At 53.5% G+C, this 12,868-nt stretch overlaps 1 protein-coding gene across 1 annotated transcript in view; it reads right to left on the reverse strand.

Annotated features, from left to right (window-relative positions):
- Positions 1 to 7,763: 7,763 nt before the first annotated feature.
- Positions 7,764 to 12,868, reverse strand: part of SH3RF3 (SH3 domain containing ring finger 3) — a 371,252-nt gene continuing 366,147 nt past the window's right edge. The window contains exon 10 of the mRNA XM_025353961.1: positions 7,764 to 10,901. Within this exon, the coding sequence (XP_025209746.1) occupies positions 10,733 to 10,901 (169 nt within the window). The 3' untranslated portion in view covers positions 7,764 to 10,732. The remainder of the gene's footprint in view (positions 10,902 to 12,868) is intronic.

The raw sequence follows: 12,868 nt of genomic DNA on the forward strand, positions 1-12,868 counted from the left end.
AGGAGGGCGGAGAAGTCCCCTAAAAGTGTTTAGATGTTGAGACAGATATCACAGCCTCCACTAGAGTTGTAGTGAAAGTTTATAATCACACATGATGGGACTCCTAAGTGCCCTGGAGATGCGTCTGGCACCCAGCTCAACTCCCATCTGGGAGGCCCAGTGACTTCTGGGTAGCAACGCCACCTAGGGCAACTCTGCAGCACTGTGCATCGGCACCTGCTGTGTGCAGCACCACACTGGGGGCCACCCCCACCTCCTGGCTGTGCCCTCCCAGGACGCAGGACCTCACCTCTCTCTTTGGCCACCCCAATTCCTTATTTGGGGGTGTGAGGCAGCAGCCATGAAAATGGAGGGAGGATGTGGATGAAGACCTTGTGGGGCAATTCCAATTCCATAGAAAAGACTTACAGTAGATGAGACAGCCCTGGCCCTGATCTCACCTTGGGTCACAGAAGCAGGGCTAGAACCTGCCCCTGACCCCAGGGCTTGTGCCCCTCCTTATCCCTCCCTGCAGGCTCCCACCCTCTGCAGGTGATCTGAGCCTTGCCCAGCAGTGGTTGGCCTTAGCTGATTGCCATGTGGTCCAGGCACCTTCAGGTGGGCAGGTTCTCCCAGTCTGACTGCAAGGACACCACCCCTCAGGCCACCAATCACCAGCCTGCAGGCCCAAGCAGAGGCACACTGGATCGGGGGAGGGGGGAACGTTTTGTTCTTTTTGATCAAAGAGTATGTTGTCACCAGGTGGGGGCATGTGGTATACTGGGCCTCCTGGTGCCATCATCAGAGGCCACAGACTACAACTGAGAACTTGTGGCTGTGGGACCTCATTCTCCAGTCCTGAGTCAGGCTTCAGGGAGCACTGTCACAGCAAGTCAGACAGGGACAAGTGTCAATGGCCCTGACATCCATCCACCAGGCCTCCCGAGGCCAAGAACAGGCTGAGGGGTTAGGAGGATGGCCTTTGGCGCCGGACTGCCTGTGTTGGAATCCCAGCTGCCACACCTCTTTGCCCCTTCCTGAGGCGAGTTGGTTAACTGCTCTCTGCCTCACTTTCCCCATCTGTGAAATTGCATGGTTGTAATTCCTACTTCATAAGCCTGATGTGAGGGCAAAAACGAGGCAATGGATGTAGAGTGCTAAACACGGGGCAGACACAGAGCATGGGCTTAGTACATGCTTAACATGCACTTGCCATCCTCAGTGCCCACGAGGAGGCCAGGAGCTCCTGGGGGTCCCACTCCCCATGGCTCCGGTCACCCGTCCCACCTTTGCTCTCTGCCGCTTCCCCTGTGGGAGAGCCTCTCTTGCTTTGGCTGCAGCCACCGCCACCCAGCATGGCCCCCACTCTGCTCACCCTGGCTTTAGCTGGAGGAGGCTGGTTCCTTGTCAGACGGGGCCCTTCCCCAGCCCAGGCTGGGCGTGGAGGAGGAGTCACCCCATGGCACACACAAGTGGCTGTTTTGTTGAGAAGGGACTGTGGCTGCTCGGAGCCCCTGGTCCCAGCTAGTAACAGAAATGAAGCCCTGGACCCCGCCAGCCCTCTGGGCTGCAGAGGGTGAGGATGGAACTGGGGTTCCTTAATTCTTGTAGTCACTGCACAAATGTGAGAAGACCTACTTCGGGGTTTCCCTCTAGGACATGTGGAAGGCTTCCCCTTGGCCTCCACATTGGCCCAGCTCGTCGGAGGGCCCTCAGGGCTGTCTGCTCCCCCACATGCCTTTGCCGCCCCCTTGGCAGAAACGCCTTGCCCTCTGCCTGGCATCTGCCATGCCAGCTTCCCACATTCATGTGAGCCATTCCCTGTGCCACCAACAGAGGGAGCTCCCAACACAGTTTGCGTCTAAACACCCACTGAGAGCCCAGGAAACGCTGCCTCCTGCTTCTGGCCTGGAAGGCTCGGAGACCACTCCTGGCCATTCTCACCTCAGACCTCTCCTCCACACCTGCTCCTGGCTCCCTCAGTTTCTTGATCCTGCCAAGCTCTCCCCAGCCTCAGGTATGTGCACGCACACTGTTCCCTCCAACCGAATATTCTTTCCCCTCTCCCTTCCTTGTGAATTTCTACACAAGACTGCAGTGTGAAGGTCCAGATAAGATCGGGACACCCTCTAAGTGGCCCTCCATGCCCCCCACCTCTCCAACTAGATGAGAGTTTCCTGTGATTCCTTAGTACTTTGCCCTAGAGTATTTGCCTAGTAGCCATTGCCTAGTTATTTTGATTCATTTAACTTCTGACTTCATTATGACCTGGTCTCCATGAGCATAGGCACTGTTATGGGCTGAATTATGTTCCCTGAAAATTCATAGGTTGAAGTCCTAGTCCCCAGTGCCTCAGCGTGTGTCTCTGCTTGGAGATTAAGTTAAAAGTTAAAATGAGGCCATTGGGTGGGCCTAATCCAGCCTGACTGGTGTCCTTGTGAGAAGGGTGAGGGTGGAGGGGGTGGACGATGAGAAATTGCTTAAAGGGGACAATGTATGTTATTCGGGTGATGAATACACTACAAGTCTTGACCACTATGGCATGTAACAAAATTGCACCCCATAAATTTACACAAATTCATTTTAAAAAGAAGAGGAACATTGGATACAGACACACAGAGATGAATCCAGGTAAGACGACCCGCCACAGCTGCTTGACAGAGTGAGGAGACTGCGGTGTGTGAGTCGAGGAGAGAGGCCTCAGAGGAAACCAACCCTGCTGCAACTTCAACCTTGGACTTCCAGCCTCCAGCACTGCGAGAGAATATATTTCTGTTGTTTCAGCCACCCAGTGCATGGTATTTTGATATGGCAGCCCAAGTGACTGATACAGGCACTGTGGGTTTGCACACTTCTTTCCATAGCACCAAACACAGCATAATCTGACAGGCGGCTGGGCCCCACCAGGCAGAACTCCAGGAAGGCCTGAATACCTGGAGTGGATCCTCTTGCCTGGATTCATCTCCGTGACGCTGGTGCTGGGCCCAGAGTGGAAGTAGCTGTTGAATGAATGAGTAGAGGCAAGTCCTGTATGACCCTGGTGGATGGGCACTTCCTTCCATTTCTCCTGGCAGGAATGGGTGAGCTGGTAGTGAGCTCCTTGCCTCATGTGCTGGTGTTGTGCATTCTTGCCGAGAACATCCAGGCAGGAAGCACTCTGGAATCTGTCATGGAGTGGACTGCATTCCCCTGTCTCAGGCTTGTAGAACCTTTGCTCCTCAGGCACAGACCACCGAGTCCATGACTACCCATGCAGCTTGCCTTCCTCTCCAGATGTGAACTCTGGCTGAGATGGGCAGCTGTGTCTGTCCTTTCATGCCTTGTCTGGGGTGCCCTGTCTGAGCACTTACATTCATCTGTGACTGCTCACTGATCTGATGAGTGACTGGGTGAAGCCAGGCCATCGAGGGGTGTGGTAAGTGGGTGTCCCATGTGACACTTCCTGGCTGTCTCCAGGCTTTCATCTGGTTCCATTTTTTTTAGAACATTACAGAACGTGAGTTCTTCCAAATAAAGAGTTCTTTCTTCACATTTGTAATGATGTCCACGTCTGCTGATGTTTCCTCTGGGACTTCTTTTAGATCCAGTTTTTATAGCTCATTTTCCTAAATATGGTATGGTGGCCCTCGGACGCTCTTGCACACTGCCGTGGGGTTCTGGGGCAGTGTCCTAGGGGAGCGGCCCTGGGGAGTGTGCATCTGTAGTTTTTGTCTGCCCAGTCACAAGCTCCTTTTATTTTTGCCAATAGCTCTACATGCATCTTCTCACCCCCACTTCCAATCCATGAAGTCTGGGCAGGGCTGACACCTCACGTGCTGTCAATCAGCATATACCTGTCCCCTGTCCAAAATGACTGAGTCAGGGAGGGCTGCACGGGCCCCAATGTAGCCAGTGAGAGTCAATGCCAGGGTTTTGGCTGGGCCCATGGAGAAGGAGCAGGCCTATTTCTGCAGGGATGGGGAAGGTGTCAGATGGCATCCTGAACCTGCTGGTCCTCATTGTGCTGTAAGGTGGGGAAATCCTGCTGAGGAAGGAGCCACAGGGTGGGCAGCAGAGCCCAGCAATACCCTCAAACGTCATGTGAGCACCTGGACCCAGCTATGCCTGAAGCAAACTCACCTAAACCAGTGTTTCTTAGTGAACCCACTCTTGGCATTTGGGACAGGACAGGCTTTGCCATGTGGGACTATTGTACACATTGCAAGATGTCCCACATCCCCAGGTCCAGCAGAATGCCAAGTGTCCTTATGGAACACCAGCCCCATCATTTGCACATGTCTGATTGACTGCCCTTGGCTTTCAGTTGAGTCAAGAAGTCCTCTTTTGATTTATTCCAGTTGGTTTTTGGGGCATGTTCAAATGATGGGCCCCGGACAAACACGCTGCTGCCACTTTCTTGGGTGTCTGAGATTTAACCCTTACCATGTGAAACACCAGCTGGCCCTGGTGAGGGATTGGGCCAAGCCCAGGATTTTCACTGAGGGAGGGGTCAAGGTCTGGAGCCACAAGGTGGGCAGCACAGGCTCCTATCACTGTGGGAAGATGGGGACCCCTGCTTCTGGTGCTGGAGGAGAGCACAGACAGGACAGTCAGCAGAACACAGCCAGCCTCAGATTCTGGGGCCACAGGTAGACCAGAAGCAGGGTTTCAACAGCTCACAGGCCCCGGATGTGTCCCATGTGGTCAGTTGAATGTGATCTTCTTTGAGAAGTGAAGGGAACCCCCTGGAAGGGTGACATGAAACAGAAGGGAGAAAAGAACTCTGACAGGTTGCTCAACCCTAGAAGGGTCCTGACCGATTCCAAGACGGTCCCTGGTCTGTGAGGCCCGGCCAGGGGTGGGGCCGGCTCGGGAGGGGGGTGCATCTCGAGCCTCAGCTGGAGTCTTGGGGCAGCACAGGCTTCATGGCGGTGGGCGGGCGCTGTGCTCTGCCTTGGCATTTAGGGACTCAACACTGGCAAAGGCATTTAGACCTTCCTCCCTGCTCACGTTTTGCCCAGGCCATTCTCCCCTAGGTAGAGCTCAGAGCCGACTACTCCTGGCCAGTCTCCACCTGCAGCCTCCAGCCCCCGAGACTGTGGGACTGGCATGGACTCCGCCCAGCTGTCAAGGCCTGCCCGAGCCTGTTCCTCTTCTCCCACTGCTCTGTGTGGGGCGACTGAGCACTGGGGCTGAACCACAGCTTGACCTGGCACGTGGCCTCACACCAAGCATTGGACTGTGGTGCCTCAGTTTCCCCATCTTTGGAACAATACGATAGCAGTCCCACCTTATTAGGTGGTTAGTGCTACCAGCAGAGCCCCTTGTCAGAACCATCATTTTAGTATTTCTGCTGCATTCAAGAAAAGCCAGAGATTGGAAGTCAGAAGTCCTGGCTCTGCCTCTGATTTAATTCAGAGCTAACAACAGAACTTGGAATCAAGTTTCTTTACCTGTAAAACAGGGATGATACGAACCACACTTTGGGGGCTGTTGTAAGGACCCAGTGACATAACATATGTGACAACTCTATGCAGATAAAAGGCTGTGAATAGTCTCCCTTCCCTGCATCTGAGAAGCCCCCACCCAGTCCTGTCCCACCCTCTGCAAGGCCCCAGGGGAGGTCTCCAGGAGCGTGGCTCCCTCTCTCCAGGGTCCTCACAAGGTTGTTTAGGTGCCTCTTCAAGATTAAATGTCTCGTGCCATGGCCACCTGTGTGTTGTCTTCACAGCTCTGCCGAGAGCTAGTGGTGCTCACTCTCCTGGCTCACCCTGCAGCTCCTGGCATAGGCCTGGCCATGGAGCCTTTCTCCCAGGAAAGGAGACCCAACACCCCTCTGCAGTTCAGGCACACCACTTGTCAGTGTCAGTTACAGGCATGGATACCAACTCCCATCACAAAACCCACAGAGACTGAGGCCTCAACTGAAGGCCCAGTTCACTGGCAGCTAATGAGAAACATCTCAGCTACACAGGCCAAGTGGTAGACTACTGTTCAGATAGCACCCTGACTCCCACTGTTCTCCCTGTGGTTGCTAAATCAGTAAAGGCAAATTACTTGTTTGCTTAGGAGCATGGATTTGGAACACGAGCAGTGGGGTATGTGATTTGAATGTAAAATGGCATCAGGCCCTGATGGGTTGCTGTGTAATTTCTATAGGCAGGATACCTCCACCCGGCAGGCTGGCTGGGATGGTCTGCCAGACACCCTCTCCAGACAGACTGTGATGGGCACTGCCTACATTTCCTCTGGCTCTCCTCTTCCTACACTCTTGTGCTTGAGATATCAATTCTATTAAGGAGTACAGGTTTGGCACCCAGCTTTTGAGTTGTGAGGGTAGACTTGACATTGGATAAGTAGACTTGAGTTTGAGTCATGGCTGTCCACTGAGCTATGTGACCTGGGGCAATTCATTTAACCTTTTACAAACTTGATTGCTCACGTAGCAAATGGAGGCAAGAGTGGTGTCCGCACAGCCTTGTCTGGAGAGTGAGTGAGCACACAGCAGATCTCCTTCCCACAGTGCCAGGCCTGCACCAACCTCCCAATGACTGTCCATGCTGTGTTCATTTAAAGTGAACTTGTACAAACAAGTTCAAAAAATTATTTTATTTGCTCATACAAGGATCTCTCTCTATTGCCCAGGCTGGACTTGAACTCCTGGGCTCAAGCAATCCTCCTGCCTTAGCCTCCGGAGTAGCTAGGACTACAGGCATGCACCACTGTGCCTGGCAAGCTCACTTACTTTTTTTTTTTTTTTTGAGATGGAGTCTCGCTCTGTCGCCCAGGCTGGAGTGCAGTGGCGTGATCTCGGCTCACTGCAAGCTCTGCCTCCTGGGTTCTCACCATTCTCCTGCCTCAGCCTCCTGAGTAGCTGGGACTACAGGCACCTGCCACAATGCCTGGCTAATATTTTTTGTATTTTTAGTAGACAGGGTTTCACCGTGTTAGCCAGGATGGTCTTGATCTCCTGACCTCGTGATCCACCCGCCTTGGCCTCCCAAAGTGCTGGGATTATAGGTGTGAGTCGCCATGCCCGGCCCACTTAATTTTTACAGTAGAGTAAAATGGCTGTTTGCTAAGTGTTCTTCCAGCTCAAATGTATACATGGATGTGTGTCTCAGCTAAGAGAACAGTGAAAGCCTGTTTCAAGAAACATGTGGTTCCAGGCATGGATCAGGCTGGGGGGCCAGCTCTCTGCCAGGTGTCAGGCTGGCTGACTGCAGACAGACGCACCTTTCTAGAGATCAGTGGCCTTCTGGGTCCTTCTGTTGGTGGGATTCCCTGCACCCCCATCCTGTGCTCCAGAGAATGGCTGCCATGGCTCAGGCACCCCAAGGACCACAGAGACAAGGGTAGGACCAGGAGAGTGCTGGTCTCAGAGGTCAATACCAGGCACTTCTGGTTGAGCGGGACTTGAATAATGACAAGAAAAGGAGGCGAGTCATCTACAGCAAGCCACATTGCCTTTCCAGGCACACGAGCCAGTACAGGGGAACTGGAGACCCTTCCTGCCCAGCCCACTGATGGCTTCTGTGGCTTGGCTCTTATTGCCCAGCTCCTGGGTCTCTGGCGTGTGCTGGGTACAGACATCTGATGTCACGACTTTCTCATCTCCTTGACCAACACCATCCTGATACAGACTCGCTGCCCGCCCCCGCCCCACCAAGAGCACTGAGGGGCAGGTGCGTGAGCCAGCTGGGCTGGTCAGCAGGCACGTGGGCCATGCCTTCGGGTTCTGCTCCTACCCAGGTCCCTCTCGGCCTCTGCTGGACGCTGCTGCTCCCGACATGCAGACACAAGGCTTCTCCATGTTCATTTTTATTTAAAGACTCAGAAACACAGGCATCATGGTTCGTCATCACTGACAAGTCTTCCAAGATCACACGCTGACATTTGTGTCTAACAAAAACACTTGGGGTGGGGTGTGTGTGTGAACTGTGCAAAGTACAAAGGATCTCCCAGTCGGCTGAGCTTGTTTTGAGGTGCCTGGCCTGGCATCACCCCATGAGAATGCCAGGAGAGCGCCTGCGGCCACCATCCTCTCTGCCTTGCTCTGGGCAGAGGCCCCTGGTGGCCTGCAGTCCTGTCCCCTCGGTGTCCACTGACTTCAGTCATGGCTGTGGACTCTACCAAGCTCCTCAAAGCCAATCTCTGTGGCCACCCAAGGCCACTGCATGGCTAAGATGTGTACATCATGGGACTAGGATGAAACGTAAGGGTTAGTTTCATCTTAACCGCCAAAACATGTGTGCCCTTTGAGGCAAGACGGCCTGAAGAAAGGGCTAATTCTGCTCCTGCTCTTGTCTGCAAGCTACATCATCACGAAGGCTGCAGGGGCTGGACGAGTTTAAAATACTCAGAAATGCACATGGGCCATGCACTTCCTCTGCCCTCAGGCAGCCTGGCATTGGCTCCAGAGCCCTGGCCAGACCCACGCATCGCTCTCCTTCCTAAGGTGGCACCAATGCCCACCCGACTCTGCCCTGGAAGGGGCCAGCTGACATCTTCCAAGGACATGGCGACACTCGCCCCAGCTCTCTACCGTGCTGCATGTAGTGGGCTGTGGCCTCGCCCCCCATCAGGATGGGCGAAACACATTTCAACCGGAAGCACCATGTGGGCCATGCCTGGGAGAGGAAGAACGTTCAGGTTACTCTATTCTGTTGCTTGGTAGCTGCATGCCTTAAAAAAAAGACTTAAAAAAATTAACCTGGAGACTTGACTTCATCTGGTTTCCCTGGAGAACACCTGCGTCATCCAGGTTGTTGGATCTGTGCACCTCTTTGGTGACGTGAATTTAAACACGCACAGGATTTTGGTGCTGGATGGGCAACTGATAGTTTGGCAATAATGGTAAATAGACAGCTTTTGGTTGTCATCAAACTGGCACACAGAAGTTCTTATGTTTAAGCCAGACTTTTTCTTCTTTGATTCTGAACAACTTTCCCAAGTCTATTAAATCCATTATCATCTGGAGGGAGGGAAAGGCATGACCCCTGTCGTGTGGCAGCCACCTAGAAGTAACAAGTAGCCAAGACACGTCCCAAAACAGGAACTCTGAAAATAAGCAGCCCGTGTTTCAAAGGCTTCATGCCAGGCAAGAGAATGTATTTCCGGAATGGGTTACATCCTTGAAAACCAGTGTCACCCTATGTTACCAAGGCTAGTTTATTCAGCTTAATTTAAGTCTGAATGGTTTTTGTAAAAATATAGGTGGAGAGAGGGGTGATGGATCAAAATTCTGAGGTGATAAAAATGTGTTCCTAAGGTGTGAATCTTGAGAACAAAACTGTCTCCCAAAGGACTCCTCATCAGTCTTCCTAGGAGGTGAGCCGTGGTGCTAATGAATGTACATTCATCAGCCCCACTCAGGGAGTTCCCAGCCTCAAAGCTGCACCTCCTCCTCTCTCGCCCTCCCAGCTCCCCGATCTTGCAAGCCTCCAATGGTGCCGCAATCCCCTGATCTCCTCATACCTCTGGTCTCCAGCAGATGAAGGTTTGCACTGCCTGAAACGGGAGCAGTTATTTATTTTTAAAAAAGAAGAAAAATGGTGGTGGTGATCTGAACCGTTGTAGAAACTGCACATTTTGATACCAAGATATCATCTTCTGAGAATGCTAATAGCAGTTCTCTCTGAGGCAGTAAAGGGAAGATGTTGCCTTCCCGGCTGGGGTTGACCTGCGTGCTCCTTCTACCGCCACACAAAAGGACAATTATAGTGGTCCTTCCTCGAAATGTTTCCAGGTCTTGAATAATAATCATCACCGTCTAGACAGAGCACGGGGTTTTGGTAAGAGTTTAAAGAAACCGGCTGCTTCCAAGCTCCCTCCAACCCCCTCAATGGATCCACCCCGCCAGCCCCCGGAGTACTGGCTGGCACTGAGGTGCGAGATGGGGGCTTCTCGGCGCTCTCCCAAACCCATATGGGAAATATAAAAATTCTGCCCCTTTGATGTCGCCTCAGACATCCTTTCTTTCAAGCTCAACCAAGTCATTACTAGTTTTACAAAAAGGCAGCACCAGATGTATGAAAAATAGGCAATGTCTGACCTATTAGAAATATATAAAGTCTAACAGCTTTACGTTAAAAATATGCTGTAAGAAAGAAGTAACGCAAGGGACAGTGGTGGTGAACAGAAAGTGTTGCTTATACTACTGGCAGGAGACAAGCCCACAGATTCTGCTCCGGTTCCCACAGGGGCGGTGGGGTGGCCTTTCCGGGGGATCCCCAGGGCCTCACGTGAGGCCCCCCAGGACCACGAACACCCCTGCTGAGCAGCCGGGCGGCAGGTGACTGAGGTATATAGAATGGTGACAGAGCAACCTAAGCCCCGCGGGAAGCCCAGGGCAGCGCAGAAAGATGATCTCCAGCGCTCTTGGCCCCCATGCCACCCACCTCGCCTGCAGACCTCCTGCAACCTCCAACCCTGCTTAGGTGGTAAATATGAACGCTGCCGTGGCTGCAAACCACAGCCACAGGCCTGCCTGCGCCGGCACCTGCCTCTCTTCCTCAAGGTGCTTTCTTTGCAGTTTCCACAGAGGGGGTGGACATTTCCTTGAAGAACATCCCAGGTGTGCTCTCCGTTGGGGGTTTTGGGAGAAGGCACGACCTCCACAGTCCCTGGCCCCCACCCTGGGCCAGGGCGGCCCCCGCCAGGTGCCTTGGAGACGACCTGGAACCCTTGGAGCGCCGTGGCTCCCTCTCTGTGTGCCGTGGGACTTCCCAGGCAGCCTCCCGCTCTGTGAGCCGGGTGCAGGGAGCACCAGTCCTCAGAAGCTCTCGACGAAGCTGCCCGGGAAGAGGCCCGTGCGGCCGTTCCGCTGCAGGGTTCCCTTGTACCAGCCGTCCTCACGCTTCTTGTGCACGAAGACGATGTCGCCTTCCTTCAGCTCGATCTCCGCCTCGCTCTGGGGTGGGTACGAGACCACCACGCGGTACCTGGGGAAACAGCACAGAGGGTGAGCCCTGCCCAGAGAGTCTGCGTCTGCCGGGTCGTGCTTTCTCTTTCTCTTCCCTCGGTGTGAATTATTGTCGTTTGCTGCTATTTTCCCACTTTATACAATTTATCTTTATTTTTAATTTTTTCAAAACTCTTTTGAAATTTTTCATTTTTTTGTAAAAAAATTGTAAAAGACATTTCCCCCTGCTGTCCTTTTAGACACTGATCTATGCAGAAGCTGGACTGTTCCACCCCGCTGAAGATTCTCCACCCAAGCATAGCCCCCCATCTCACATCTGTGCTCCTGCCCTGGCCCACCCACCCAAACTGCAGCCTGCCAGGGGCAGGGGCCGGGGAGGGTCAGGACAAACTGTGTTCCGATTTGCCCCATCCCAACGTCAAGACTCTGGGCTCCTGTCCTCATCTCTCCCTCTGTCGGTTCCTCTGAGAAGCGGAGCCCCTCAACTGAAGCACCACCCCACAGGCTGGTGCACCATGTGATGTGTGAAAGGTACTTGGAACATTGTTTTGGTAAGTGGTCCTTATTTTTTCCAGACAGGGTCTTGTTCTTCCACCCAGGCTGGAGTGCCGTGGTATGATCCTAGCTCACTGCAGCCTTGAGCTCCCAGGTTCAAGTGACCCTCCCACCTCGGCCTCCTGAGTAGCTGGGACCAAGGCACACACCACCATGCCCAGCCAATTTTTAAATTTTTTTGTAGAGATGGGGTCTTGCTATGTTGCCCAGGCTGGTCTTGAACTCCTAAGTGCAAGTGATCCGCTGGCCTCAGGCTCTCCAAGGGCTGGGATTACAAGCATGGGCCACCGTGCCCAACCTGTCCTTATTTTTAGATGTGCTCCAAAAATCGTAAGATTTTTTCCCAGTGCCTTAGCATTGGAACTGGCTGAGGCCACATTATCATCAATAAGGCCCAACTTTCCCCACGTCTCATTTCTACAAGACTTGGGCCCCCTGCAGCCTCTGAGGCCTCTCTGGAGTCCCTGTTTTCAGACCAATATGCCGTAGTGTAGAAGCAGAGACAGGAGCCTTCCCTGGGGCCTTCCCTGCATGGCCTCCGCCTGCAGGGGCCCAGGGGCATGAGGTGTGCTGCATGGCAGGTGCTGGAGCTCTGAGTGCACTCCAGGGGCTCTCTGGGCTGTGGCAGGTGCTCCTGACAACACTTAGCTATGACACTGACCAAGAGTTCTCTCCTCGACCACACTCCAGCCTGGCTCCTCTGAACCCTCTTCTTGGCTGGGCCTCACCTGTGTCTATAACAACTTGAACAACCACTAACATAGCTTCCAACAGCTCAAGGTGGCATCCCTAGGCTGACCCCAGCCCCCCTTAAAATGCCTGCCTGAGAAACCTCATGGCAGCCAAAAGAATCGACTGTGAGTTCCAGCCACACCTGAGGACAGGGCCTGTCTCCTGACTTCAGTGAGCACGTCAGCGTGTCCAGATGTGTTCGCACAGACCACCCGCTTCCACCATCTGTAACTTTTCACTTCCCTCACTCTCCTGAGCCCCCACTCACTGCCTCCCTGCTCCTCATTCTCTCTTGGAAACCCCCAGTCATTTGTGAGCCAATTGAACCTGAGCTCAGCTCACCCTGGACCCTATTCCCCATTGCAAATGTCCATTATGTTGCTGATTAAAACCTGTCTGACCACTTTCACTAGTGTCCGGCTGTGTTTGTGTTTGACAGGACACACACACACACACACACACACACACAGAGCCCTGCTCTGTCCCACACTCATCCTGCAAGCTGCAGAGGAGGAGGAACAAGTCTGAGAAGCAGCTGCGGTGGCCCCAGGAGAGCCTTCCTCTGAAACACTGCCAAGGACAAACCCGCTGGGCCTTGTGCCCTTGGCCCTCATGCTTGCGGCCCGACAGGCAGGGCCCCGTACTCACTCCCACCAGCTGGGTCTCCCTCTGCCCTGGGGAAACTCCACAGCGGCATGC

Source organism: Theropithecus gelada, chromosome 13, assembly GCF_003255815.1.
Source record: "Theropithecus gelada isolate Dixy chromosome 13, Tgel_1.0, whole genome shotgun sequence".
In the NCBI taxonomy this organism is placed as follows: Eukaryota; Metazoa; Chordata; class Mammalia; order Primates; family Cercopithecidae; genus Theropithecus; species Theropithecus gelada.